Source organism: Pogona vitticeps, chromosome 3, assembly GCF_051106095.1.
Source record: "Pogona vitticeps strain Pit_001003342236 chromosome 3, PviZW2.1, whole genome shotgun sequence".
Taxonomy (NCBI): domain Eukaryota; kingdom Metazoa; phylum Chordata; class Lepidosauria; order Squamata; family Agamidae; genus Pogona; species Pogona vitticeps.
Genome location: NC_135785.1, coordinates 103906062 through 103933279, shown reverse-complemented (window position 1 = coordinate 103933279; position 27218 = coordinate 103906062). Strand labels below are relative to the sequence as shown.

The window sequence follows — 27218 nt, the reverse complement described above, 5'->3', positions numbered from 1 at the left end:
AGAATGAAAGCATCAAAAGAGCCTGTCATCTGTTTAGAAGCTCTGGTAGTGTCCAGAGAAAACGCTGGTGAGCATCTTACATAAATATTGTGGAGCATGTGCTCTAAAGAAGATGATGGTAAGATGAAGCATAGATAAACATGAAAATTAGTCGAATATGTCAGGAATGAGACATTAAAGTAGGAAGTCACTTTATCAGGAAAATTGAATAACAGGTGGATCAAATCACAATCCAGCTATTTCGCGCGTTCCCTTGGCAGATATGACAGCCACTATGAAGGCTGTTCAAAGTAAGTAATTTGGCATTTGAAGAGAAAATGGGCTCGAATGGCGGGCACATGAGTGAATTTAGAAATCTATAGACCATTGAGGAACAATGTGTTTACATGGAGGACGGATGGTACTGAGTCCTGTGAAAAGATGTTTGACCCTAGAGTGAGACAAAAGTCCTACCTACCAGAATAATCTGGTTAATGTGCAACAATAGCAGATATATAACATTTTAAAGCATAAACAGAAAGCCAAGTAGGCAACAGTTTCTAAGAAAGTTGGTAAGGTAATTCTTTGTTTCAGTATATTTAATAAAGATTTATTTATTTACACATCGACATCGAGTTCATGGTTTTTGAGCTCGATCGAGCACTGATGCCAAAGTGGGAGTATTTCCCAGGTTGCCAAGTTCATGGAAGTTAGGAGGTGAGGAACCAGAGGGAACTGACATGTGTCTGTCTATATCGATCTGAGACAGGCGAACTAGGACCAAGTACCTCAAGGAGGTATTTGGATCACATTTTAGGAATGATGGTGATGGAAGATTCTCCGTAGAATGAAATGTATCGGAGGGAAGAGTTATGGCAAATTCCCTGTCCACTGCCATATGAATATGTCCCCAACAGTGTTTCCGTCCGCACCTGCACAGGAGCAATAAAACCTGTAGTCGGCGTACGGACCCCAGTGAATACATTGAAGGTTGATACTTTCCAATGGTGATAGAACCGAATTTGCAGTTACTTGGATTAGGGATCCTCTAGTTGGTCAAAAGGAAAAGATACCACTATTGGAGTGGTTCGAGGCTGAGTCTGGATTGCTTTAGCACTGAAGCCGTGGAGGTCATGAATTTGGGGAGATGATTGCTAGTAATAATAATTTTTTTTTTTTAAAGAAAAACATACACTATGGTACCAGTACAGGTAGATGTCCATATCTCGCAGGGGAAGGTTATTATCAAACTGATGTCCTGTACCATCTGAAAGACCTTGCAAATGTTGAAAAATTGAATGGCAGTGAAACCTTAGGAATTACTGATTAGATAATAGTGTTGAGGCTGGAATCTGAAACTTGCGGTAGAATACACATGAAAAGATTTCTGAGACCAAGGATGGGACGGATGCCTCCGTCCTTTCTATGTATATAATAGCACAGAAGTAGAAGCCATGCATAAGCCAGATGTAGGAACTTGGATTATGGCATGTTTGCCCAGGAGGCAGAGGTCTCTTCCTGGAGGATATAGACAAAAAGAGTGAGTCTAATGTTACAAAGACAATTATATAACGTAACCTTGAGAGATGTGGTGACAGTCTTGTATGAACTGAAATGTCTGGGAGGCTGAAACTCCAGATATGGTTGAAAGGACTATGGGTAGAACTGAAAGAGGGATGAAAGGACTGTCGGCCCATATATAATTTAGCTGTTTTCCTATTCTGTGTAAATAATAATATTTCTAGTGTCACCAGTCGAAGACTGAAGAGACTGGTACCATGTAATGGAAGACATTCAATTCTGTCCTATGTGTCCTTGATGAGCCAGTGGATCGTGACTAGGTGAGCCTTCTATAGATAGTAAGGATGCGACAGTAGTTGAAGCCCTTTGCATGTCAAGCAGCAATCCTGTGTTGCTTTGCTAGAGTCGTGGTCTCAGAGCAAGAATTTCTAAGCTCTGTTTTAATGGATTTCAAGAGAGGTAGAATTTGAGACCAAAATTGCTCCAGGTAGGCGCCTATTGTGATTGATAGCTGGCCACATGGAGCAGAAGTGAATGAAGGGAATAAGTCTCCCTGCCAAAGACATCAATGTTTCCGTATTCTTATTAGTAGGTTTCAGGGAAATCATTTCTTGTTTTGGATAAATTTGTTCTACGATGATAGAAATGGGACTGGAGTCATCCCAAAATTTCTATGTCATTTCCTCGTACCTTGTACCTGTGATACATTCTTCCTAGATCTTTAATAGGAAGTGGCTTGGTGCAAGCATCCTTTATTAGCTTCAGCATAGTTAGTGTAAGTGCTCAGCTAAATGATGGCTGGGTCTGGAAAAGGCGGTTCCTCCATTTCCAATAGACGGGATGCGGTGAACCGAGAAGTGAGCTGTGCGAATGAAAAGAAGCACACTGAAGGTGACAGAGGATGATAATGGATCACATCATATTGGAGGGAGATTCGTTCAAGGAGTGAGATCTGAGCTTATGTCCAGAATTGGCAGATTCGAAGCCAGGACCGGTCGTGCTCGATTATAATGGGCCTTGACACGAGATGGTTTGGATTTTGGAAAGCATCTTTTCCTGCCAAAGTGTTGTATGGTAGAGAAAAAGAACAAAAATCTTTTCCATGTTGAGGTCGATCCTAATGGGTTCAATGTACATTGAAGATAGTGGCAAAGCTGGTAGCTACAATAGAAAGAAGTCAAACAGACTGACTGGTCAACAACAGAGAAGTAAAGAGCCCGCTCAGTTTGCAGTCCTACCAGCAGTTCTGCCGGTCAAGGCACTGCCTCCCCACATGTCTAGGGGTGGCGGCTGGTAACTTTGGGGTTGAGGCTTTTAACGTTCCCGGAATGCCATAGGCTGATGGGAACATCTTCAGGCTCTTGCAGATGTTACAGCACAATGAATGTGTCACCTTCTAGAGCCTGAACAGGTTATCAAGAATAACAACCTTTTTCTGGCTAAAAAGCCATACACCAACAAATGGCAGGTCCTAACCTGTCAGTTGCTTAGACACTGGTTTTCAGGCGTATCGAGCAGCAGTGCGCTCATGATGCACCTGCAACAGTGCCTCCCAGTGATGCGGAAGGCCTGAACTGTAAGTGTGCACATGAGCTACCTGCAGGGTGGGCAGAACAAAACTCCATAAGTGGTAATAAGCCCTCATGGCAGAGGAGTACGTGGCTACACGGCGACCAAAAACAAATAACAACGCCGACCATAGAACTCATCTGTTGACAGTAAAGGAGTGTGACCATCTGTGACAACTGAGAGGGGTGTAGGAAGATTGGTTGGAAACTCTTCCACCCCCCAGTGACTCATGTGAGTCTCAAACCTGAATGGGTTAACAGCAGGTTTGATCAAGGCTCCAAACATTATGATGCCGGAGCCGAGTTCGAGGGAGCACTACATCTGTAAAGCGCATGTGGAGGCATAAAGCAGTCCATAGCCCATGGCTCAGAACGATGCCAGGTAGAGCGGGATGGTGATGGTGGCCGAGAGCTCATAGCTCCTATCCCAAACAAAAGGGACTGGTCCTACGCAACCTTGTCAGTGTGACAGGACCTACCTGAGGAAAATTATCCAGACTTACCAGACAGCGGCAGGGTTCTCGGGTGGACTCTTGTGAGTCCTTTCCTTATGAGCGTATGCAGGCACTGGCAGCTAAGACAGGGCCGCAGGCTACTTTGTGAGCGAGCCCATTGATAAAGAGGGCTGTTTTGTGCCAAATTAACAGCCACCTGCAGGTGCTACCCCAGGCAGGAATATCACCGACTAGCAGGGTTAGTGGTGGGAGTTGCTGCAGCCCCCCCTTTCAGAGGCAAACTAGGGCTGTCAAGTGCTGCCAGAAAGCTTTCGCCTCGGCACCTGGTTTTGGAAATAGCAGCCACGTGAACAAGGCCTCTGATAAATCAGGCCCAATATACCAAACACCCAAGGGCGTTACCCCAGACAGGCAAAGCACTGACATGCAGGGCTAGCCACAGGAGATGAAGGGGCCCATTGTATCACCAAAGAGAAACCCAAGCCTTACCATATGTTGCTGGCACATCTACAGCCTCGGTGTGCAGTTCCCTCCAGAACTCGCAGCTACATGAGCAGGCGCACAAAGGAGGGTTGGTGTGTGGCACTCACACACAGAGGCGCTTCCCATGTCAGGAGGAATCACTGACAGTCAGGGAAGGTGACCGGGGCAACAGGAGGCCCTTCTTCTCCAAGGGACAGGGCGACAGAGCCCTAATTCCTGCAGGGTCCCTTGAACAAGCCCCATCGATGATTCACCAGTCTCTCTCATGGTTGCTCATAGAGAGGGTGTGGTGAGACATGCCTCCTCTTCACTCTCTTCTCCTCATGAGATAGAGAGACTTAAGCTCCAACTCTGGAACGTCAAATGCCCGCCCTCATCTAGGGCTAAAAAGGGCCACGGCCGGACTGGACGGTAGCGCAGTCACTGAATGGCCAGTTGGAGCAGAGAGGCTATCAGGCGATCCGAAGTCTGTGCAGGTAGAGCTGGCACATCGTCTCCTCAGAGGCAAATTCGCTAGCCTCTGGCGAGGATTCCTCTGTTGATGTAGACTTCGATTTTAAGGACTCCTTGGCATTGTCGGGTCCCCTACTGCGGCCTGCACCTATCTGGGTAAGATGTAGCTTACTCAGGCAGAAAATCATTAATGTGCCTGAGAGTCAAAATGAGTAGGCCGAAAAAGGCGGGAAAGGAGAAAGAAGCAAACAGTTGAAGTGTGTGTGTGGGGGAGGGGGGTAAGCCAAGTAGCTGGCAAGCGAAAAAGAAAACAACTCATGGGGGATCATAGATTAGATAATTGAGAAGGGAAAGAATCCCATTTAGAGGGAATTGATCAATAAGCTAAGGGGAAAAACCCCTGTGGAAATTGCTCTATGCTCTGTAGAACTTTACAGCACGGCGGAAAAAAGGAACTGAGGGGAATATTGGGTGGGAGGAGCTTGTGCCTCATGGGGGATCATACCATAAAATTGTTACTTTTAGCTCTAGAATGCTCCGAGAATGTCAGCGCAGGCGCAGACTAAACCCATATGTGTGTATTCACAGAGGCCACGAAGAAGAACCAGTTTCCAGTGTTCACTGTGATTTCTTCCTCTCCATAGTATTGGACCTCCTTTGATTAATTAGACTAGCACATGTTATTCAGGAAATGTGGTGTTCAGTCTGTCCTGTGTGAAAATGCACTCTTGCTTAGGAATCTGCTTCAAAATTTGGAGGTACAGTTAGATCCTGGCTTTGGAAAACCAGTGACTGTTCTGGCAAATAGCACTGTTTATTATTAGTTGTGGTCCTTCTGAGGCAGGAAACATCAGGGGCTACCTCCCATCCTGGCGGAAAATTCCAACCAAATAGCACCAGGGATGAGGCATTTAAAAATATTTACCCCAAACTGCTTGAAACCAGCTGTCAGCTCACCTTAAGCAACATTCCTGGTGGATCTCTGCCATTACCATTTTGGGATTTTCATTCATAGTTTTTCTACACTAAGCCCCAGGAAGTGAATTGTATTCACAAAAGTTTGCATTGAACATTTGATTTTTAGTGGTCTAAATAAAGGTATCACCTTTTCCACATTTGGATTGTGTAAAGGGCCATACGATGTTCTCTGTTGTTTTGTTTATTGTGGGCACAGTTTTTCATGCTCTAATGACAACAACGCTTTGAGATTGCCAACATACATTGTGTGTGGAACTGCATTTTCAGATCATTCAGAAATTGTACTTGGTCCAAAATATACTCAGCAAATTATTGTCTGGGACCAGGCCAATGAGCAATATGTTACCTCTTTTAAAGGAGATGCATTGGGTCTCTAATAATGCATGGAAAAATTGAAGGCAGCAGAAAAAGAGGAAGATTAAATGGAAGATGCATTAACCTAATAAAGCTAGCTAAAGCCTTGAGTCTGCAATTACTGAACAGGGCTGTTAATGATAGGATCTTTTGGAGGTTACTGATGCATGGGGTCACTGTAAGTCAGAAGCAACATGACAGTATATGACAGTACTGGCTCTCATACTTGTTGCCCTGGCTGTCTGGTTATTGAATACTATCTTCACTGTCATTAAATGTATTATCCCTATAATTAAATTGTAAACTGATGAATGAATGAATCACAGATGCTTAGATCAATTTATTTCTAACTTGAAAATAAGTTCATCTGGAAGATCATGGGGCCATTTTGAATCTGAACATATGGGCACAGCAACTATTAGCTGTGCTCTACACATAAACTGCATAGTCTGCATAAGAAAAATAGAGCATGCTACTGAATCTACTGGTGTATCCTGATAACTAAGACGACTTGGGCCAAAGGAGAACCACCTTCATATTTTAAGACAGATATTATCATGAGGTAACACAAATCATAGAATTTATATCACACTGGCTGATATTCTGTTGTTTATCACAGTAAGTTGTATAAGAGTAGGACCACTGAATCAATAGGGATTTGGTGAGTCAACTCTGCCATATGTTTCATTGATTCAAATGGGTCTACTCCATTTGTGACTTACCATACTATGGTAAAGAGGAGTTGACTGAACAAGTCCCCACTGACTGAACAGGACTACTCTAGCTAAGTTACAGGATTTTATATAAATATAGAGAGAATTTTAAAAAACCCCACAAAAGCTGCATTTTTCTCAGGGTCAGACTGAGCCCCCTGAGCAACCTACTGTATATTGTACTGCTACCAAGCAGAGCAACATTCTTGGTAGACTAGACTGCTGTCTACCCTACACTCCAAAACAGGTTTCACTGGGTTGCACTCAAAAACCTCTGCTGGTCCAGGATTGGAAAGAAGACTTCATTATAAATCTTGTCTGTGATTTCTGTTTGCAGGAAACATTGTTCTTTTAATATGCCACAAAAATGCACCCTAGGTACAGGAGGCCTTTTGAGGAGGAGAACCCTGCAGCCCTTTTGACTGCGAAAAAACAATGGGGCACTAGTGACCTGGGGAGAGCAAAAGGAGGAGACGTGAAAGAAGATGCTATGGAAGGCTTATAGTCAGACATCTTGATTGTCTCCCATATTGCAGGGGAAAACCCAGTTGCATAATGTAATGTTGTGCAACACAAGGTAATTTAATTTCAGAAAAGAAGTCAGTCAGAGAGAAAGCAAGGGAAAGAAAGTTTTGAAAATTCTAAAAATAATATCTACAAGTGAACCTACCTAATAGCATTTCATCAAAGCTGGATTTTGCTTCAGGATGTCTCAGCAAAGACTTCGGTGTGAAGATAATTAGCTGCAAAATATTAATTATGAGAAATCTGAGCATGTTTCGATACCATAAGCAGGAAGTGATGCTGACTTCTATAAAGTGCATAGAAATGAACCAGAATACAATATTCTTGTCTAAAATTTCCTCTTATTAATTTCTTCAACTTTTATACCACTCAAGTGGTGCAAGACACCACTCCAGGTAGTTAAAGACAGGTAAGGCTAATGCAATATATAACAATAGAAATAAACAATAAAAAATAAAGAAAAAAATAAAAGCAAAACAAATCAATGAACAATATGAAACACATACACTAAGAGCATCAAGCAATAGTGAGACAAGCAGTGCAAATTTGGTAAGAGTCTTAGTTCTAACAGAATCAATGGAGATATGGGCTCTATCTTTAGAAGCTTCTGGAAATCACAGCCTGCCATAATTTCTCATAGAAGCCAAAAATAATAAACCATTATCCCCAAAGAAACAGCATGTGTTTAATTTGGAAAAGACATGCAACAAAAAACTCCACCAGCAGTTTTTGGAAGCTATGGTCCTCCTCATACAGGATTTTTAGCCTACAACACAACACCCCGATGAATGGCTATACCGACAGGGGTTACTAGAGTCTGCCAATATCCAGAAGGCTACAGCTTCTCCACTCCTGGACTACTACTATTTCCTCACTCCTCATATTTCTGACCCACTGAAAAAAATATATAATTATTTTCTCACAGATTTTGAGTGTATTTTTTCTAAGCTGCTGGGGAAAAACAGCCTAAAACATTTTCAATAAGGAAAATAAAATTATTAAAATTATACATAGATTAATCCACAAAATATAAAACTGCCTATGGACTATGTAAACAAGTGCCTTTATTATTTCTTTAGCACAGGCTTCATCATTCATCCTACCACACAGAAAAAGCCTGTGATTGAAACAATGTTCATCTACTTACAGGCTTCCTAAATGGCAATAAGATCTGTCTTCTGAGGACATGGAAGTAACTGGCTGGAGTTGAACAGTTCACCACAATCCAATTGCAGTCAAAGAGCTGGGAAACCTCAAAATCATTATCAAATTTCTGAAGGAGACATCAGAAAAAGAGGCATTATGTTCATTCCATATATTACGACCATTTAACTTCCCTATCCTTTTATATTTGGATAAAAACAAATGGCATTAGCACAAGTTTGGAAATGTCAATGTCAAACCAGTTTACTTAAGGATATGAAACCAACTATTTAAGAATACCTTCCATCATAACCCTATCTAAGCTAGGGAAGACTACAAGATATACACATACCTCTGTGAATGTTGAATCTGTACCTTAAATTTAATCAAGTCAGGTTGAAGAGGAAAGAAAGTGCAAAAATTCTTCACTTTAAATGTAGTTTAACCCTCCATCAACAGATGTCATTAAATACATCATGACAGCATTGAGGGGAATTTGTCAGCCAATTTTGCGCCAATTGATGTTCTAGGTGGCCTTCAACCTCAGTAACCAGAGAAATGTAATGTGATATTTTAGGAGACTTTCTTCCTAATTAAATAATAATTTAAAAGCTTTCTTATTCCTACATCTTTGTTGATAGATTTATTCCAACAGCAATAACAAGGCTAAAATATCATGCAAATAAGATGCCAGGAGTAAAAATGAAATGAAATGTTTGTTTATAATTACTAGAAACATGACAGATCTATAGCTGCTTAGCCCAGTATTAAGTTTGTTTCCATACCTTTTATACCTACTTCATATGATATGGTAATATCGTAATGTGTTCCTTTTTGCTTAAAGAACTGTGTGATCAGTCAACCTGACATACTATTTCTATAGTTTTTGTGATTTCCGCTATTGACCATAAAGATTCAGACACAACTGCATGATTTTACAGAAAAAACAAAGATCTCAGTGATGGCATCACTGTTTCTTTCTTGCCTAAGGTAGTACTCTGTTAGGATGCTTATAACTTAGTATATATATTTTTCTTTTTTATATATATGTTTTGCTGTTTTTGTACCTTTATTGGAACATTTGGATATTGGTCTATGACCGTATTAAACTTGATCTCATCTGATCTTTCTTGGCAATATTGTCATGCTTAATAATTTCCACCTCATTTTTTATTGGTATGGCTTTCAAGTAAGAATACTGGCTATCAATTCACACATCGGGTTTTCTAAACAAGAAGTAATGGCCCTCAGTTTCCATATTTGATACTCAAATTGATTATCTTTATCTCTTGTTTGCAAAACTGTTAAGTGCATATATCGTGTTGCTACATAAATACTGTTTCGCTTTCCTGGAGTACTTTTGACCCCAATTCCATGTTTCCCCGAAAATAAGACAGGGCCTTATATTAATTTTTGCTCCAAAAATGCATTAGGGCTTATTTTCAGGGGATGTTTTATTTTTTTTTCATGTACAACAATCTACGCTTTTTCAAATACAGTCATGTCATTTTCTGGTTGCTGCACAGGGTGGAGGGTGGGCTTTCACTTAACTGGGGCTTATTTTTGAGCATCCTGAAAAATCATACTAGGGGTTATTTTCAGGTTAGGTATTATTTTCATGGAAACAGGGTATCAGATTCGTACAATTAATCTTTCTATTGATGGAGGATTAAAATAACTATCCCGCAGGGAATATTACCAAGATGAATAACATGGGGATCGAATCACAAGTGGCTAGTGGAAAGGAAAATCAATAGATCTACTTACTGGGAAAGCATCAGGATCATCATTACTCATCTGAAGGAACCTCTCTGGTCTAGCTGAAGAATGTTCTGGGCCCTGATAATTGTATCAGTTACAGAAAAATTCAGTTAGAAGTCTGTGGACAATCTGGATCACAAGTATAATTGTCAATCATACAAAAAATTACCGGCTATTTGCCAAGCAGAGTGAAGTACATGAGCCCACATCACCTAGTCTCAAAGTGTTCCAACACAATTTAAATAAAGTTCCTTTCAAAAAAAGGGATATTATGTGCCTGAATCTGAATGAGCTATATATAGAAGTTGAACTATAAATTAGAGTTGTTAACATACAGAAGAAACAAATTAATGATCAAGTACCAATATCACACTTCTGCCTCACAGAAAATGCTACACCATATCCAGCACAGATTTAGTAATACTACAACTTATTGCCACAAAGATATATCACATCAAGGAGAGCCAGTGTGATATAGTACAGTGGTCCCCAACCTTTTTGACACCGTGGACTGGTTGGGGGAGTATGGGGTCTGTGTGCTTGTGCGCATGTGCAAAGGGGCGGGGTGTTCACACACATGCGCGAAGGGGCAGAGTCGCTTGGGGGGAGCGTGCACACACTCGCATGCATGTGTGAAGGGGGTGCACGTGCGGGCACATTCACGTGCATGCACGAAGGGGCAGGGGCGCTTGCGGGGGCTCGCACACATGTGTGTAGGCGCAAAGGGGCTGTGCAGGGAGGAGTGCATGCGGGGGGTGGGTGGGAGATCTGTCTCCATGGTCCAGTCTGGCCCAGGCTACGGACTGGCACCGGGCCACGGACTGGACGTTGGGGACCCCTGGTATAGTAGGTAGACTAGTGTACTAGGACTCAGGAGACCTAGCTTCAAATCCCTATAGAAACCCATTGGGAGGTGGTGCAGGTAAATCCACTCTTTAAATATCTCACTTATCTTGAAAACCCAATTAGAATCACTACAAATCAGATGTGTCTTGACAACACATAATAGCATATGTATGAAGCAAACTGTGAATGCATATTATTATTGAAAATAAATCGCATTGTGATCAATGAGTTTCTTCACAAGTGTGCAGCATAGACTTTGGGGGTTCTTACTTCCCATTACCACGTTTATTTACTTTGAAAGCTCCACCAAAAGAGCTTCTTTATACAAGAAATCATAAAGGCCTGCAGTTGTGAAAAATAGTTGCTTTTTGCAGTCTGTAGGCTACAAGTACCAGCACCACTACCCTGTACTTTGTATGGACTCCAGCAGCTCCTACTACTGAAGTGTGTGTCTGTATAGCAGCATGAAACAGTTGTATTTTTACCATGAAATATTTATTTCTACCATCAACTATTGCAAGTACCAACATGCCTTCTATTCAACTTGATTAACCCTTCTGTAAGCAATACCCATCTGCAAAACAAGACATAAATTCCTTGTGCATTTAGTTTTAAAGGCAGGTTATAACTGTTTCATTCCCATTTCAATCACTACATTTCATTAGTGAGATAGCAAAAAAAACTACACTCAAAAACCCAAGACCCAAATATGCTTTTAAGACAAACTGTTCATTCCACAACTGCCTTGCTTTCGTATGAACTAGGAACCCCAGAAGCATTAGTAATCTTAAGCAAGAGATGTGTTCTGCATTTCCCTTCGCTCAAAAGGAAATCACATCCTTCTTTGCCCCTTTACTGCCACAGCAGTGTGATGGTGGTGGTAGTGGGTTCAATCCCAATGCTGTCAAACCCCCATGAAAATTGCCCTCTCCTGCTTCATGCACACTGAGCACTAATCTTCTCATTGTTGAATGCCTTACCATTCCTTCCATTCCATGAGGCAAAAGTAGGACAATCCCGTTGTGACGAACCCACTTAGCCTGTCCTGAGCTGATAAACTGATCAATTATACACTGTGCTGTATTTTGAAAGTCACCAAATTGAGCTTCCCAGCACACCAGAGCATTGGGACTTGACATTGCAAAGCCAAGCTCAAATCCTAAGGAATGAAGAAAAATATATAATTAATACATTTGACATTAAGTCATATCACACACTCTTTCTATTGAATATGATGTAGGACAACTCTACTGCATACTTTAGTCTTTGGAACCATTACAGCAAACCTCTAAACTGAAAACAGAAGGTCCAAGGAAACCATACTATACAACTTTACCTTCTTTTCCTCCTTTTCTCTTTCATTTTTAAAAAGAAAATAAAAGAAACAAATACTGTAATGGCCCTCATAGGTAAAAGGTAAAGGTTCCCCTTGACAATTTTTGTCCAGTTGTGTCCAACTCTAGGCGGTGGTGTTCATCTCCGTTTCCAAGCCATAGAGCTAGCGTTTGTCCACAGACAATCCTCCGTGGTCACATGGCCAGCGTGACTAGACACGGAACACCATTTACCTTCCCACCGAGGTGGTACCTATTTATCTACTCGCATTTTTGCATTTTGCATGCTTTCAAACTGCTAGGTTGGCGGGAGCTGGGACAAGTGACGGGGGCTCATTCCGTCGCATGGATTTGATCTTACGACTGCAGGTCTTCTGACCTTGCAGCACAGAGGCTTCAGAGGTTTAACCCGCAGTGCCACCACGCCCCTTATAATGGCCCTCATAGCACTTCACACATTTGAAAAGCTTTGTTGACTAAAGGAGAAAAGATTAGAAAAAATGTTCCACTCCACTTTCATTTAAATAAAATCTGTCTCCAATCTCTTTCCCTTTCTGTCCTTCCATTTTTACTCAGTGAATAAATTCTGTTTCCACACATAGTCTCCAATTCATTTATTTTATTCAAAAAACATCCTGTCTTTTGGCTTGAAAGCTCTCAAGGTAGTTCTCAAAACAAAGTCAAAACAGAAGGGGGGAAAATGAACAGCAGACAAATCAACATCAGACAGCAACAAAAATATTAAACACAGAAATTAAAAACAATATAAAATGCATTCTAAATACCAATAAAAGCCTGTTATCAGGAAAAACTTTGTTTGGTGCCTAATAGATAACTATCTTCTATTATCAGAAAGGAACTATATTTCAGCAACACTGCACTAGGTTCACATGCAAAAAAAACAACAACCCCAAATTTGATCCAGTCATTTCAAGCAAGGTTAATCCTAACTAAAAACCTGGATAGCCACTGCCAGTTGATGTAATATTGCAATAGATAGTTCAACAGTTTAAGAAACCTCTATAAGTTTGAATTTACCTATAAATGTACTGGAAACCACATTGTGGCTTTACTAGAATAGGGATAACTACATCTAGGGAGGATGGCTCTCTCCAAGAAGGCAGCACTAGCCACAGCTAGTGAAAGGCACTGCTAAGATAGGGTGTATTCAACTGCAAAATCGCAGAGCAAATCTCCTCACCCCCATTATTACAGTCTTGATATTGAAGAGGGTATGCAATGCCACCAATCAGTTCAAATTATATTTCCCTGATCTATCATTAACTAATAGCACCTGCATCTCAACTGTTCTGAACTTGTTTGGTAGCCATCACATTTCTAATTCTAAGCACCTGCTCCAAGCTTCCTCAGCTATATCTGAATTAGAGGAAAAGACTGAACTTATTATCACTTAACACAGTGGCATTTGTATACTGATTGCATCCAGCTCCAAAACAGAAGGTCTATATAGATACAAAAGTCACAGAGACAAAATGGGATGATTTATCAACACTGATTTCTTTAAAAATGCTACCAGTGGATCCACCATAATTCAGAGTTCCTATATCCTATCAAAAGCTAGAAAAAGTTGCTTTCCACTAATGCAATTGGAAGAAAAATTTCCCTATGATACAAATAGCTTGGGTCTTAATGAAAACATTTTCCTTCTTATAGAAGTATGAAAAGCTATAAATAATAAATGCTTACTGCTCAGAAGATAGAAATAGTAAGAATAAAATACTTAACATTTAATAGCATTGAATGTTGCAAGCATTCCCCCTACATTATCTCAATAATCTTTTACAATGGCTGTGTAAGCAGGCCAGTATTATTAACCTATAGCAAGAATGAAATATTATGGCTCAGACTCTTAGCAACTGCATTAAAGTTCTGAAAACAACTATTAAACTAATTTGAAAAAGTCTAGACCACCATATTAATGAATAAAAACGTCAGTTCTGGGAATAAATCCCATCTTTTCTCAGTTATGTCTTTATTTACCACTTTCAGCACAGATATTTTTTAAAGAAACCCATGCCAAAAATTGTTTTGTATTCCTACTACTTTTATCATCCCTTAAATAGAACCCTTTGCTACGTATGTGCATGTTTTTTTTCAGTATCTAAACAAAATATTCCCCCGTTCTATTAAAAGAAGTCTAGATAATTATTTAGCAAAATGTCACTTCTATAAGAGGGATTAGGACATTAAATACTTGGTAACAAAAAATAGAAAACCTAATATCAAATGTAAATTGACTACCATACTATAGATCTTGTATAACAGTTCTGCTGCAGCAAATTGATAGTAAATAGCTGCAATAGCTGTAATCACTAGCCTGTTCTGTTGTCCCACTCCAGCATAGCCAGAGAATTCATGAAAGCATAATTATATCTAATATTCTCCTGGATTCTTTTTAATTATCCACCTTTAGGTAGCTATTAGACAAAACATCTCTTCTTCCTTATCCCTCATGTTATCCTTTTTCCTGTATTAGGTAAAGGTTCCCCTTTGTCCAGTCATGTCCATCTCTAGGGGGCAGTGCTCATCCCCATTTCCAAGCCATAGAGCCAGTGTTTGTCCATAGACAGTTTCCGTGGTCACGTGGCCAGCGCGACTAGACATGGAACACCGTTACCTTCCCACCATGGTAGTACCTATTTATCTACTTGCATTTTACATGCTTTTGAACTGCTAGGTTGGCAGGAGCTGGGACAACAGACAGGAGCTCACTCTGTCATCTGGATTTGAACTGCTGATCTTTCGACCTTGCAGCCCAGAGGCTTTGTGGTTTAACGCGCAGCGCCACCACATCCGTCCCCACCTGTATTATATTACTTGCACTTAAACAGCTCAGGAGACAGGCAAGAGCACAAGCATTTCTAGAGCACCATGAAAACTATCATGCAATTTTGTTCCTTATATAATTTATTGACATGTATAAATTTATAAACATGCATCACTACACTGAAGACCTTCAAGTGAAGTGAGCAAGGCAGATCCCATATTCTTGAGCAATCTAGATAAGTACCTTTAGTTGGGGTATAATATCACATCACATCGGCTTCAGTGACACACTTCCCCATATGCAAAAGCCTTTGTCCAATTACTGAGGACTTTTTTGTCCATGTCTTGTACAGTATATTTTTACATCCAAGCCACAGTTCACACAGGAAAATACAACTTTACTCTCTAGTTAGACAGTCATATTCATCACTTCCTAGAGAAGACAGAACAATCAACACCATGTAGCTAGTGGATTGGGCAAAGGAATTATGTTCATTCCTGTCCCATTGGTTCCACTGGTTTACTAAGCATGACAATTTTTGCCTTTTTTCTTAGTGTAACGTTCACTGATTAGTACATAAAGGTGTACACAGGTATCCAACTTCAGTGCAGAAACCAATCTGATACTTTGGGATGGATTTGGGCCCGAATCATTCAATCTGTACCATGGACCTGAACAGATTTGTAAGTTCAGATTGTTAGCCTCCAATGGAGTTGTACTGGAAAATCAAAATCGCTGTAACTTATTTGATTCTGTGCTGCTGGAATTTGGAGACACAATAGGTCCTGGAGGGGGTGAAGGGACATACTGAACTACAGACAGCTTCAAAGTGTTGCATTAAAATGTTTTAAAATACAGTTTTGAAAATGCATTTAAATTCAGTGGAAAGTCTTGCCCACTTAGTCTTGCCCACTCCTTTTGCCTGCCACGTCTGCTTGCATAACCCACCTGTTTAAGGAAAGAGAAAGAGAGTGGTGCCAATGCCTTTTTCCCCACTAACATTGCTTTCCTGCAATTGCTGCCGGCTCCTCAGTCAAGCAAATGAGGAATGCCTGGCCTTGAGGCATTAACTCTTAAATGCTGGATTTTCTTCATAAAATTCAATTTGCTGCACTCTCTCATAGAGGAAAAAGGAAGCAGGGATACAGGCTGGGGTAACAACCTTGATCAGAGTGTATATTCACAGAGATTTATTGGAGCATTTCAAAGCATGAAGCAACATCTGGTAAACGTAGCTCCTATGGGACCACTCCCTGGTGAGTGTTTTCAGCTACTGTGGCTGCATTTTGCAGACACTTTCTAGATTTGTCTTTTTGTAGTCACAAAGGCTAAACACACATTATTTCAAGGAAGAAACTGCACATGGACACATACAGAGAGAGTTCTAGAGAATTACTCCCCTTTTGTCTAAGTAAAATTTATAGTTTTCCTATCTAATTATCAAAAAAGAAAGGTCAAATGTTTCAAACAACTGACTCCTCTGACCAGCCTGATGTCGCTAGCTCCTGGTTTGTTTTTAATTATTGTCTGAAATTCTGCTGCTTAGCCCAGTAACTTGCACTAGAGTTGGCCCACTGAATCAGTGGGGATCTGGTGAGTCAATTACTCTGTAAATTCCATAGATTCAAATAGACCTACAGTATTCTAACTGTGACTTACTATGCTAAAGCAAGTCACAAGTATAGTAGGCCCATTTGAATCAGTGGAACTTACCGAGAAGTTGATTCACCAAATCTTCACTGATTCAACAGACCTACTTTAGTGCTTCATGAAGCAACAGGATTTCAGCTAGAAATTTAAATTAAATTCTGAGGTATTACTGTGAATTGAAACATTGCATGTCATCACTGTGAGTGCCTTTGGGCAGAGAAAGCAGAAAGGAGATGCAATAACTTAAATTGTAAGATAAATGAAAGAAGAGTTGCTACGAGCTTTTTTGCTAAAGAAGCTAACAGGCGAGCAGCTGGCAAAAGACCATGTTGGATTGAGACAACTGAAATTAAAGTGCATAGAGTATACAGCTGGATATTTAAATATGGAGAGAGTTATATGGGCTGAGTCACTAAGATGCTCACTACACTGTTCAATTTTAGTGATTGTGAAGGAATTCAGACAGCTCTTTATTGCATTATAGCTCATATAATTAGGTACTTTCCTAATCATCATGTTTCCTGTTGTATCTTGGCACATTTCACTTCCAAAATGATTTATAACATTACCCCATGCCATTGCTTCTTTTTAGAAATCAAATTACACTAAAATAGAGGGACACTATTAAATTGTGAGACATATTTCTGAACATTTCAAACGCTGAGAAATAATCTGCATTTTTCCACCCACAGATCTCACTCTTTTCTTTTCCTTTCCTTTTCCTTTTCCTTTCCTTTTTTTTTTTTTTTTTTTTTGGTAGCATGAAAGAAACCCACTTCTTCATGGAATTTCATAGATGAGATGCTGGGATAAGATGTGTGTTGTTATCATGAGAATCTATTAGCAGTATTGTATATCCCATTTTCATATGCTGTTTAAGAACATGGTATAACATCTGTTTGCCCCCCCAGTTGCAAAAGATGTATTTTCTTTTTCTGACTTTATATTGTTCATAATTACACCAATTATCAATTTCTAATTTGACTGTTATCAAACCCCTTCGGTATTATCAATAATCCTGTCCACAGGGATTTACAAATACAGAAAGTATTTTTAAAACTAACAATTTGATTTCTAACCTCATTTGCAAAACTGCAGTTATTGGGCATTTAATTATAATCGCTTGTTACGTTACCATTAAATATGCCATACCAATGAATAGGATTGACTGTTCCCCAAAGAATAACATTTGCAAACATACCAGGCAACCATGGGAGAAGTTATTAATAAACATAGAATGTAGCCTCTAGATTCGGTTTCTAACTGTGATTGAAACTTGCATTCATAGGTTTAATGAGGAAAGTCATGCTGGTCAAAGAAGGACAACTTGGCTCTTTATATGCTCTGCACACAGTAGGTGACTGCTTCAAACCCACCAGCAAGTAGTCACTGACAGGTCTCTTGTACCTGTCATTTGTGATTTATACTGGGGGAATTGCAGCATATTCTGCAATGTTGTGCCTATGGAAATTTATTGAAGGTCTAGTTTATTTCTTGGAATTTATATAAATTTTGGACAAGAATTTCTAACATGTATGGTACCCTCCTTTATGACATTACATTTACATATATATAGCTATGAAATAGTTCCACAGTGAAAAAATGTAATTTTCACATAAAAAAAAAATCTAAATTCTTATTTTCATTCCTTCATATATAAAGAATCAAAAGAAGAGAAACAAAGAAACTGAATAATATATATAAAGACCAAAGGAACTAGTATGTAGCGACTTTGGCTATTCAGCACTATGCATCATGAGATCTGCAATCTCCAGAGGTTCATGGGCTGCAGATGCCCATCCCTTGATCTCAGATTACTGCAATCGCAAGTGCAACCACAACCCCATCTCCATTTTTTCTCTTATAAGTCTAGAATGAGTTTGTTTTTTAAAAAGTAAAAAGCCCCTTGTGCTCTATGTGTTATTTGTATGTCATATCAGAGCCAATTTCAGAGGAAATGCTGGAGATGCATCTGCACCAGGGACTTGCACCATTGGTCAGTTTCTGTGAATCCACATTTGCAAAAATACAGGAGAAGTGGAGAAGAAAATATAGATTACCTGCCCCTTTGGTTTACTGACATGTTTGGTCATCAAAATAAGCTCCAAATTGCAACAAAGCACAAACTTTGAAAATAAGGAACATAATTTTCCTTAAAAACAGTAAAAATGCTGAATAGACTGAATATGTGCAGGAACAGCAGGTATGTGGCACTTATAATGTCTATACATGAATGCACACACAGACTGTGTTTGCAGAGAGTGTGAATGTTTATGAGCTATCCTTATGCTAATTCTACGCAAGATGTTTAGCCACATCTTGATTAAAATATTTCAGCAAACTGCTTGGAATCTATGGTGCTGAACTCCGTGAAGAGCCCATCTGTAAACTCCAGCATATGTTCTTAATTTCTTTCTCCTTTTCCCAGAAAATTACAAAACCTGAAACACTGGTCTTTAAAATTCTTATTTAAAATACCTCTATGAGCTGTTCTTTGACAGAGATTCATACACTACTTTGCTATTCTTCCTCTTTAAAAAAAAAGAAAAGAAAAATACTTGTAAAAATCCTCATAGCCATGCTGTTTTATGTGAAAATCCTCTTTTATTGGAATATTGTGGAGGAATTCCTGAAACAAACGAGGAAGCAGCAAAGCCTTCCTAGAAAGGCTTGAGTCCAATTCTGTTTTGAAATATGCATTAAATTATTTCTACTGACCAGGTGACATGGCTAAAAACACATACATGATGGCTCATTTTCCCCAACACATTCACATATCCACTCCTGCACTAGAACATGAACACCTGACTTTGCAAATATAAAAATGAAAGTTACAGCTAGTTACTTTTTCAGACTACAATTCCCAGAATCCTCCCAAATGCCTGGTCAGGGATTCTCAGAAGTCCAGAAACTATGGTCTAAAAATGTTTTCCATGGTATGATAAAAATCTGTACTTGAATAAAAGATTTCACAGGATTCTCCAGTGATTTCAAGAGTTCAGTAATTAAATTCTAGCTAAACTCTACCCTAAAAGATTGACCTGCAGACCTAAATTACCTCTACAAATCAGCAATACATGCAGTCTCTTTCTCACTTGCTGCTCAACTTACAAGAGAGACCACTGAGGTTACAGCAGTGCGGTTCCCAACTACTGGCTGGAAATAAAGATAAACCGCTCCCTTCTCTTTTTGGATTTTTATATATGGACAGATTCTCCAAGTCATTCTGCTCATAATATATAATGTAGGAATATGCATATGTTAGGCATATCTATTGGATGCTGATATATATTTAGAGGAGTAGTTTTAAGAAAGACCTCCACAAGTGGAAATTATTATGTGCAGCAGATGGCCTCAGCCTGAAGATTCTCAAAAGAGGGGAAAGAACGCTGTTGGACCTCCAAGCAGATGCTATTAAGAATAAAGCAATATGGTTGGGGCAGACAGGAAAGAGAAGAGCTGATATACAGTATAAAGAAGCCTACCATTCCTAGGTCAGAATTATTCAACTTACATATACATTCACTGCACTAAAACAATTTAAGATCTAACAGGCTAAGCGATTCCATCATACATGTGCTCTCCTTCAGGAAAATTTTTAAGGAGCTACCAATATGCTTGGAAACATTTGGATACTAGCATCTCCCAAAAAGGAAGGGGTGATTGGTCCCAGCCTTTGGTCTTTCTCTCCTGTCTTTGTTTCCATCCGTCATTCTAGCAGACAGAGAGGTGTTGAGAAACAGTGTCAGTTTGCACTTGTTATGTTGTCTCTCCCACCTCCCTCTGACAGCATGTTGCGTGACTGTCAGAAATAACAAAAGTCTTTCAATTAAGTCTTTCAATAAGTGAAGCTGCAGCTTAATTCAACATGATTTTCCATTAGTAAAGGGTTCCCAAGCTATGATTTTAAAAAAGCAAACGAAAAAGAAAATGTTTCAAAATGACAGTGTGCCACTTATTTTACTATTACTGTACGTCTTAGCTCACTGAGCAGACTTCCTCCTCCTACTCTTAATATATTTCAATGAAGACCAATAAGGGTGTGATAGAACTGTTGCTTAACACAATCTGGGGAAGAAAACAAAAATGCTAACCATACCAGCATGACACCTTGTATATCAGTTAGCAAGATATACATCAATCATTGAATAAACAAGCAAATATCTAGATAAAGTTTGCTATGCCTTAGCAATGCATGGTTTTGGAAACAGAGGGAATAAGTAGTTCTGCTATAGAGAATCACATCTTTCATAAGCTGTAAGAGCCATTTTACCACGGTTTTCAGAAATATCAGCACAGCGATGTTAATTACTACCTAGTTGTACTTAAGTTTCAGAACTTTAAAACTTAAGATTCCTACTAGATCACAAGCACTTTCAGTAAACCATCCCTAGCAAACAAGAACACAGGAATGAGAGAAAGCTACTCAGCTGACATGTAAGAGAATTTGTGTAACCACTTAACATTGAACAAAGCAGTCAACCTAGATAAATGAACATAACACATTCAGGTGCATAGTTTTCACAGCATTCCACTATGGAAAGTAAAAAAGTTCTGAAGACCAAGCCTCAGACTTGTTGTAACTTTCTTCTCTGTCTGAACATTGTTTCCTTCATCCCTAAGTCTTTTAAGTGTGACAAAAACTAGCTTTCTGTGACAAACACAACTTATAGTGTTCTTACAAACAAAAGCAATAAAGTTCATTTATCAGATTAAAAATTACAAAGGGGCAGTTCGCCAGTAAGTCCTAGATCAAATCAAGCCTTAATTTTCTCTGGAAACAAAAATGAAGAAATTAATACTGTTGTGTTTTGGATGTGTCATGAAAAGACAAGACTTGCTGAGAATAACATTAATACTAGGAGACAGTGGAGGCAGCAGGAACAAGAAGCCAAAATATGAAATGGATTGATTCCATTAAAACACACACACACACACACACACACACACACACACACACACACACACACACACACACACACACACACACACACACACACACACACACACACACACACACACACACACACACACACACACACACACACACACACACACACACAAGCTTGAGTTTACAGGAGCTGAGCAGAGCTGTTGATGACAGGACATTTCGGAGGTCACTCATTCATAGGATTGTCGTAAGTGGAAGGCAACTTTAAGACACGCAAAAACAACACCAATAACAACAACAGTTGGCCAGACCTGCTCTGTCTACTTGACCACTTAGCCTCTACCCCAACCCTGTCCATCAATTCCCTTGTCTCAAATCCGAAGGTTACTTATTTAATGCAACACATGAGATGCAGTACATATAGCCTCTGTACTGTAAGATAAAGCCAAACTCTAAAACAGGGACACAAGCTAAACCAGAGTAAAGAATGCAGAAAGAGAGCCAAAGACTGCAGTGAAAGTCATGCTTAGGAAGGAAGGAAGGAAGGAAGATGAACCTCTGAAGAGAGCTCTTAAGGACTGTGGATATCCAAAATGGGCCTTCAACAAGGCAATATCCCAACCCTGCAGGACGATGGAACAGTCTGAGACCCAGAGTCTTAGAATCTGGTCATTCTTTATACGGCAGGTATGTCTGAAAAGTTCAGAATGACTTTTGGGAAACATCACATACCCATGCACTTCAAACCCACAAACACCAAAAGACTGGATACCAAAACACAGCAGGAGCAATATAGCATATGCTGTCCAATGCAAAGAGGAGTGTTCAGAGCTCTACACTGAAGAAACCAAACAGCCACTAAACAGGAGAATGGACCAGCACAGGAGGGGCAACATCTCAGGATCACAATCAGCAGTGTCCCGTCATTTGAAGGACAAAGGACACTCATTTGATGACCAGGATGTACTCATTTTGGACCCAAAAGACAGGTGGTTTGCGACAGGGGTCAGGGAGGCCATACATGTACATATAGAAAATCCCTCACTCAGCAGGGGTGGAGGCCTTAGATACAGAGCACAAAGATGCCGGCCACAGAGACTGACAAAACGTTAGGAAAAACAACCTTCAGAACATGGCCAAAGAGCCTGAAAAACCCACAACAACCATTAGCCTTAAATACAATCTGTCTCCTATTTATCATGCTTCCCTTTCATCTGTCCCCAGGATCACAGCCACCGGAAGACCACTGCTAATGACTGTTAACGACATGACAATGGTTGGAAGAGGACTGCAGAAGTGAGATTTTCACTCATCCCCTCCCATCCTTTGTCCATCTAACAAGCCTACTCAGACTAGGGGAAAATGAAGCCAATGTAGAGGATGTATCAGGGGTCTCCTACCAACTCTCCTCAGACTGAAGAAGCTACTTGGATGAGTAGTGAAACAATTCAACCTAATAAGAAAGAAGTCCAGTTGCCATGACTCAACTTCCAAATACAGTAGAAAACATTAGTGGCGCCAAAGGAGAAAATGAGTGACAACTAAATCTCTCAATAAACCTCTGTCTCTGTATCTGTATTATACGTCCCCTTTGCAATCATCACCCACATCATGAAACTATAAGATTAAAAAAAAATAGAGCTATTTAGATAGGCTTTTTGTGTGCTGGAATACAGTACTCCTATTTTTATTTGTTCTCTCGCTCAGCTTAGTTCACTAAAATGTTGCTCTTCTGTGTCATCAAGCCACATCTGACTTGCAGCAATGTTAATAGGGTTTTCAAGGAGTAGTTGCACCATTGCCATTCTATAGTGAGTTTCAATGGCTGAACAAAGAATTGAACCCAGTTTTCCTGAGCCCTAATCTCTCACTCTATCTACTACACCATGCTGGCTCTTACTAAACTGCACTGAAATATTATTATATTATTAGGCTTTAATGTATTCAGCTGTAGAAGAATGATTCTTGTATAGGCTTTGAGTGGCTAGGTCATATATTTAGGGTGCTGTATAGCCACCAGGATTGCAGCCCCCTCCCCAGGAGTATGTTTTTGGACAAAAAACCCTAAAACAAAGGTCCAGAAACACACAGATAATATCATGGATCTGGAGATAGAGTGAATCAGTGTGTTTCCTAAATGGTACAGGACAGTTTGACCTTGATCTATATGCCTTTTATTTGGGTAGATATCAGGTTGGGGGCTTCCACACACCTCTAGCAAATTTAAGGGCTCATCTACACTATTCATTTTGGAGCAGGCTGATACAGGCTAAAAAACATCACTTGGGATCAGGTGGAGGTGCAATATGCTATTTGGTGCAATCCTCATTTCTAAGTAGCATACTGGAACTCAAGCAACTTGATTTGGTCAAGCTCCTTCCATTCTGAATTTCTGGTACTATGAAGTGTCTTGATAAGCAAGCTACTTCAGGATATCAGCAAACTGAACACTTCCTCTTCTCCTCAGAAGAAGGGGCAGGGCAAGTGATTTTTTTCCACACTCTAGTATACCATCACTGATGCACTGCCTCACTTATAAAACATTACAATATATATTTTCTTTGTTGTGTCATAATAGACTGGTTGAGAAAATTGGTAATACTTTTATAATTAGCAGAGTTTAAAATGAAAAGCAACAACTACAAATTACCCAGAAAAAACATCAGAGGGTAGCTCCAGTCTCAAAGCCATAATCCCTTTCACAATAGTGCTTCATATAATGTAAATCACTCCAAAAACATCTTAGGTAGAAAAAAGTATCTTTATTTACAGTCATGATTGTCACTTAAATTCAGGTGTATAAACGAAAGAGAAAATGGGTCTCCACCATATGGAGCAGGTCAGGAGCAGAGAACTTACATGTACAGTATGTTCTGGTAAAAAGCCAGGGAAGAGAGATAGTAAAAGAAAAAAACAGAAGCAAAGCAAACAACAGGAAGAGGCAGGAAAAAGAACTTCTCTAATTGGGTAGTAGACTGGCATAATCATGTTAGACTGAACCAGTATTAGGTTGCACACAAATCTGTTATTTTATCCAACACAGAAGAGGCAAAGAATTTTTAAAATTTCTTTATAAGTGATGCAGTGCTTCAGTGATGATGTACCAGAAAAAATCACTTCCTCTGCCCCTCTGCTGAAGAGTAGAGGAAGTGCTCAATTTGCAGATATCCTGAAGTGGTTGGTTTATTAAATCAATTCACACTATTGGAAATACAAAACAGAAGAAGACTGACAGCTGAAAGGCTCACTTTTAGGCTGTTCCCAGTGATCACAAATGCTGGAAATGGACCAAACCAGAACAATGCAAAAAGTAGAAGCTCCTGACAGGGGCTCAGAAAAGTGTGAGAAAGGACACTCTGGGATGGTTTGGTTCACTCCAGTAATTACATCATGCGACTGCTGGAAAAATGAGCAAATCAAACCATCCCTACAGTGGAGGAAACAGCAGGACAAATGCCCATCTGATCACCCTCTAAGTTAAGTAACATACACAAGCTACAATTAAGAAAAGCAACTGAACTTCTTCCTGTCTCTGCTGGTCCTTCTTGATATCTCAGCTGCCTTTGATATCTTCAACCATGGTATCCTCCTGGGGAGGCTCTCCGAGCTGGGATCAGTGGTCTGGCGCTTGCCTAGCTCCGATCCTTCTTGGAACCTTAATTGTGGGGTCCTGCAGGGCTCGATTATCTCCCCAATGCTGTTTAAGATCTACATGAGGCCGCTGGGTCAGGTCATCAGGGAGTGTGGGGCTTCAAGTCATCAGTACGCTGATGACACCCAGCTCTACATCTCCTTTTTTCCCCAACAACAGTGGATGCCATTTCGTCCCTTCAGCGCTGTCTGGAGGCCGTATTGAAATGGATGCAGGTGAATGGTTTGCGGAAGCTTCAAATGGTGCAGAAACCGGGGGCCAGACTTCTTACTGGGGTTAGAAAACAGCAACATATCTCCCCTACTCTGGCGGCCTTGCATTGGCTGCCCATCCATTTCCGCATTGATTTAAGATTACTAATGATGACATATAAAACCCTAAACAGTTTAGGACCTCAATATCTAGCAGAATATTTCCTCCCACCTAGATCTACCCAAATCACTTTCTTTAGCCAGGATGGGTGGCTGAGGGACCTAATGCCGAGGAAGGCCCAAAAAGAAAGAACAAGAAAGTGGGCCTTCTCAGCAGTGGCCCCTTGCCTCTGGAACAATCTCCTCCCAGAAATTTGTCTGGCTCCCTCGCTGGGTGTTTTTAAGAGCAAACTCAAAACCTGGCTCTTCAGCCAAGCCTTCCCTCCTGTCAACACCTAATTTATTTCACCATCTTCAATTGTATTAATGTTCTTGTTTTGTTTTATTTTATCATTATTTGGAGTGTTGTTAGCCGCCCAGAGTAGACTTCGATCTAGATCAGGCTTGTCCAACCTACGGCCTGAGGGCCGCATTCGGCCCAGGTCAGCTCGTAATGCGGCCCAGTGCAATTTTTTATTTTTAAAGAAATTCCAAAGATTCAAGTTACACTGCCGGCGCTTGCGGCCGGAATGTGGCCAGGGCATGTCACAACAGTAGAGGGGGAGAGAGGGAAGGAAGGAGTGGGAGGGGAGGGGACAGGGGGGCTGCGTGACTGCATTGCACCATCCCCATCAATAGGTGGACCCCCTCCCAGCCCCATAAAGCTGCCGGAATCGAAGCTGGCAGCCTCTGCTGTCTGAGATCGCAGCTGCTGGTAAGCGTGCTTGGAGTGGGGCTGCGGAGGACGGCTAGGGCTGCCCCCCCCATGCGGCCCAAACCAAATGTATGTGCGGCCCAAACCAAATTTTCATCTTCTAATGTGGCCCAGTGAAGGTGAAAGGTTGGACACCCCTGGTCTAGATGGTCGGGGTATATATAAAAAAAAATTCTCTATCATATACAGCAGGGGTCGCAAACTCAATTTACCTGGCAATCTTCCTCTGAGGGCCCCCCTCAAAAAAAGGCACACTCAGCAGCAGCAGCTACCCCCACCACGACAGGGGAGTAAACTTTGCGAGGAGGGCCCAGGCAGCCTCCAGAGCCGAGGTGGCTGAAGCAGGATGAAGAGGAGGAGGAGGAAGCATTGCCGGGCGCTGAGGCAGCCGCTGGCCAGGCTGGTGCTGGGGGTGCAGACAGAGAAAGAGAGCCAGAGAGCCACTTCTGGATGATAGTTTGTGGCAAGGCAGGGGCCACAAACTATCATCGGGCGGGCCGCAAATGGCCCCCGGGCTGCATGTTTGAGACCCCTGATATATAGGAATGCTGTTTACATTGTTTAGCAATGAGACTACAGTGGCTTTATCCCTTCCCCAATTTAGCATTACTGGAATAATATTTTGGCAAATTATACAGTACTTTGGTAATTCAGCACTGGGCTAACTGCTCTGAACAGGTGCCAGCTCTCTGCTTCTGCACCTGCCAGAAAAACAATTTGGAGCTTCGTCATGCAGGGCTATTCAATTAATTTTTACTTAATTAGCTCCAGTCTGAAAAAACACTCATGGGAATTCCCAAAATGACTGCGAGTCACATTACTTGTTCATGACAGCACATGTCTGAGCACAGGGCTTAATTTCTCTCTCTTATTATAGCTTTGTTTACCTGCATATGTCAGCAAGAATGGAAGAAGGTGAAAAGAGATAGTGTAAAGCATGATGCAGGAATTCTTGGCCAAGATGCTATTGACCTACCTCCTAAGAAAGATAAGCACAATTGTATCACAAACCTTAACATCTGTTTATAGTGATTCCTTCCTCTTTCAATGTGTTAACTC

The 27218-nt window shown here is 40.6% G+C and overlaps 1 protein-coding gene across 6 annotated transcripts in view; it reads right to left on the bottom strand.

Moving 5' to 3' along the window:
• The window catches only part of OGDHL (oxoglutarate dehydrogenase L), a 109459-nt gene that overhangs the window by 5559 nt on the left and 76682 nt on the right, over positions 1-27218 (bottom strand). For all 6 annotated transcript variants that reach the window (XM_072995073.2, XM_078391017.1, XM_078391018.1 and 3 more), the window contains 4 exons: positions 11760-11938; positions 9940-10011; positions 8177-8302; positions 7175-7247 (listed from right to left, as the gene is read on the bottom strand). In XM_072995073.2, the coding sequence (XP_072851174.2) occupies positions 7175-7247; positions 8177-8302; positions 9940-10011; positions 11760-11938 (450 nt within the window). The remainder of the gene's footprint in view (positions 1-7174; positions 7248-8176; positions 8303-9939; positions 10012-11759; positions 11939-27218) is intronic.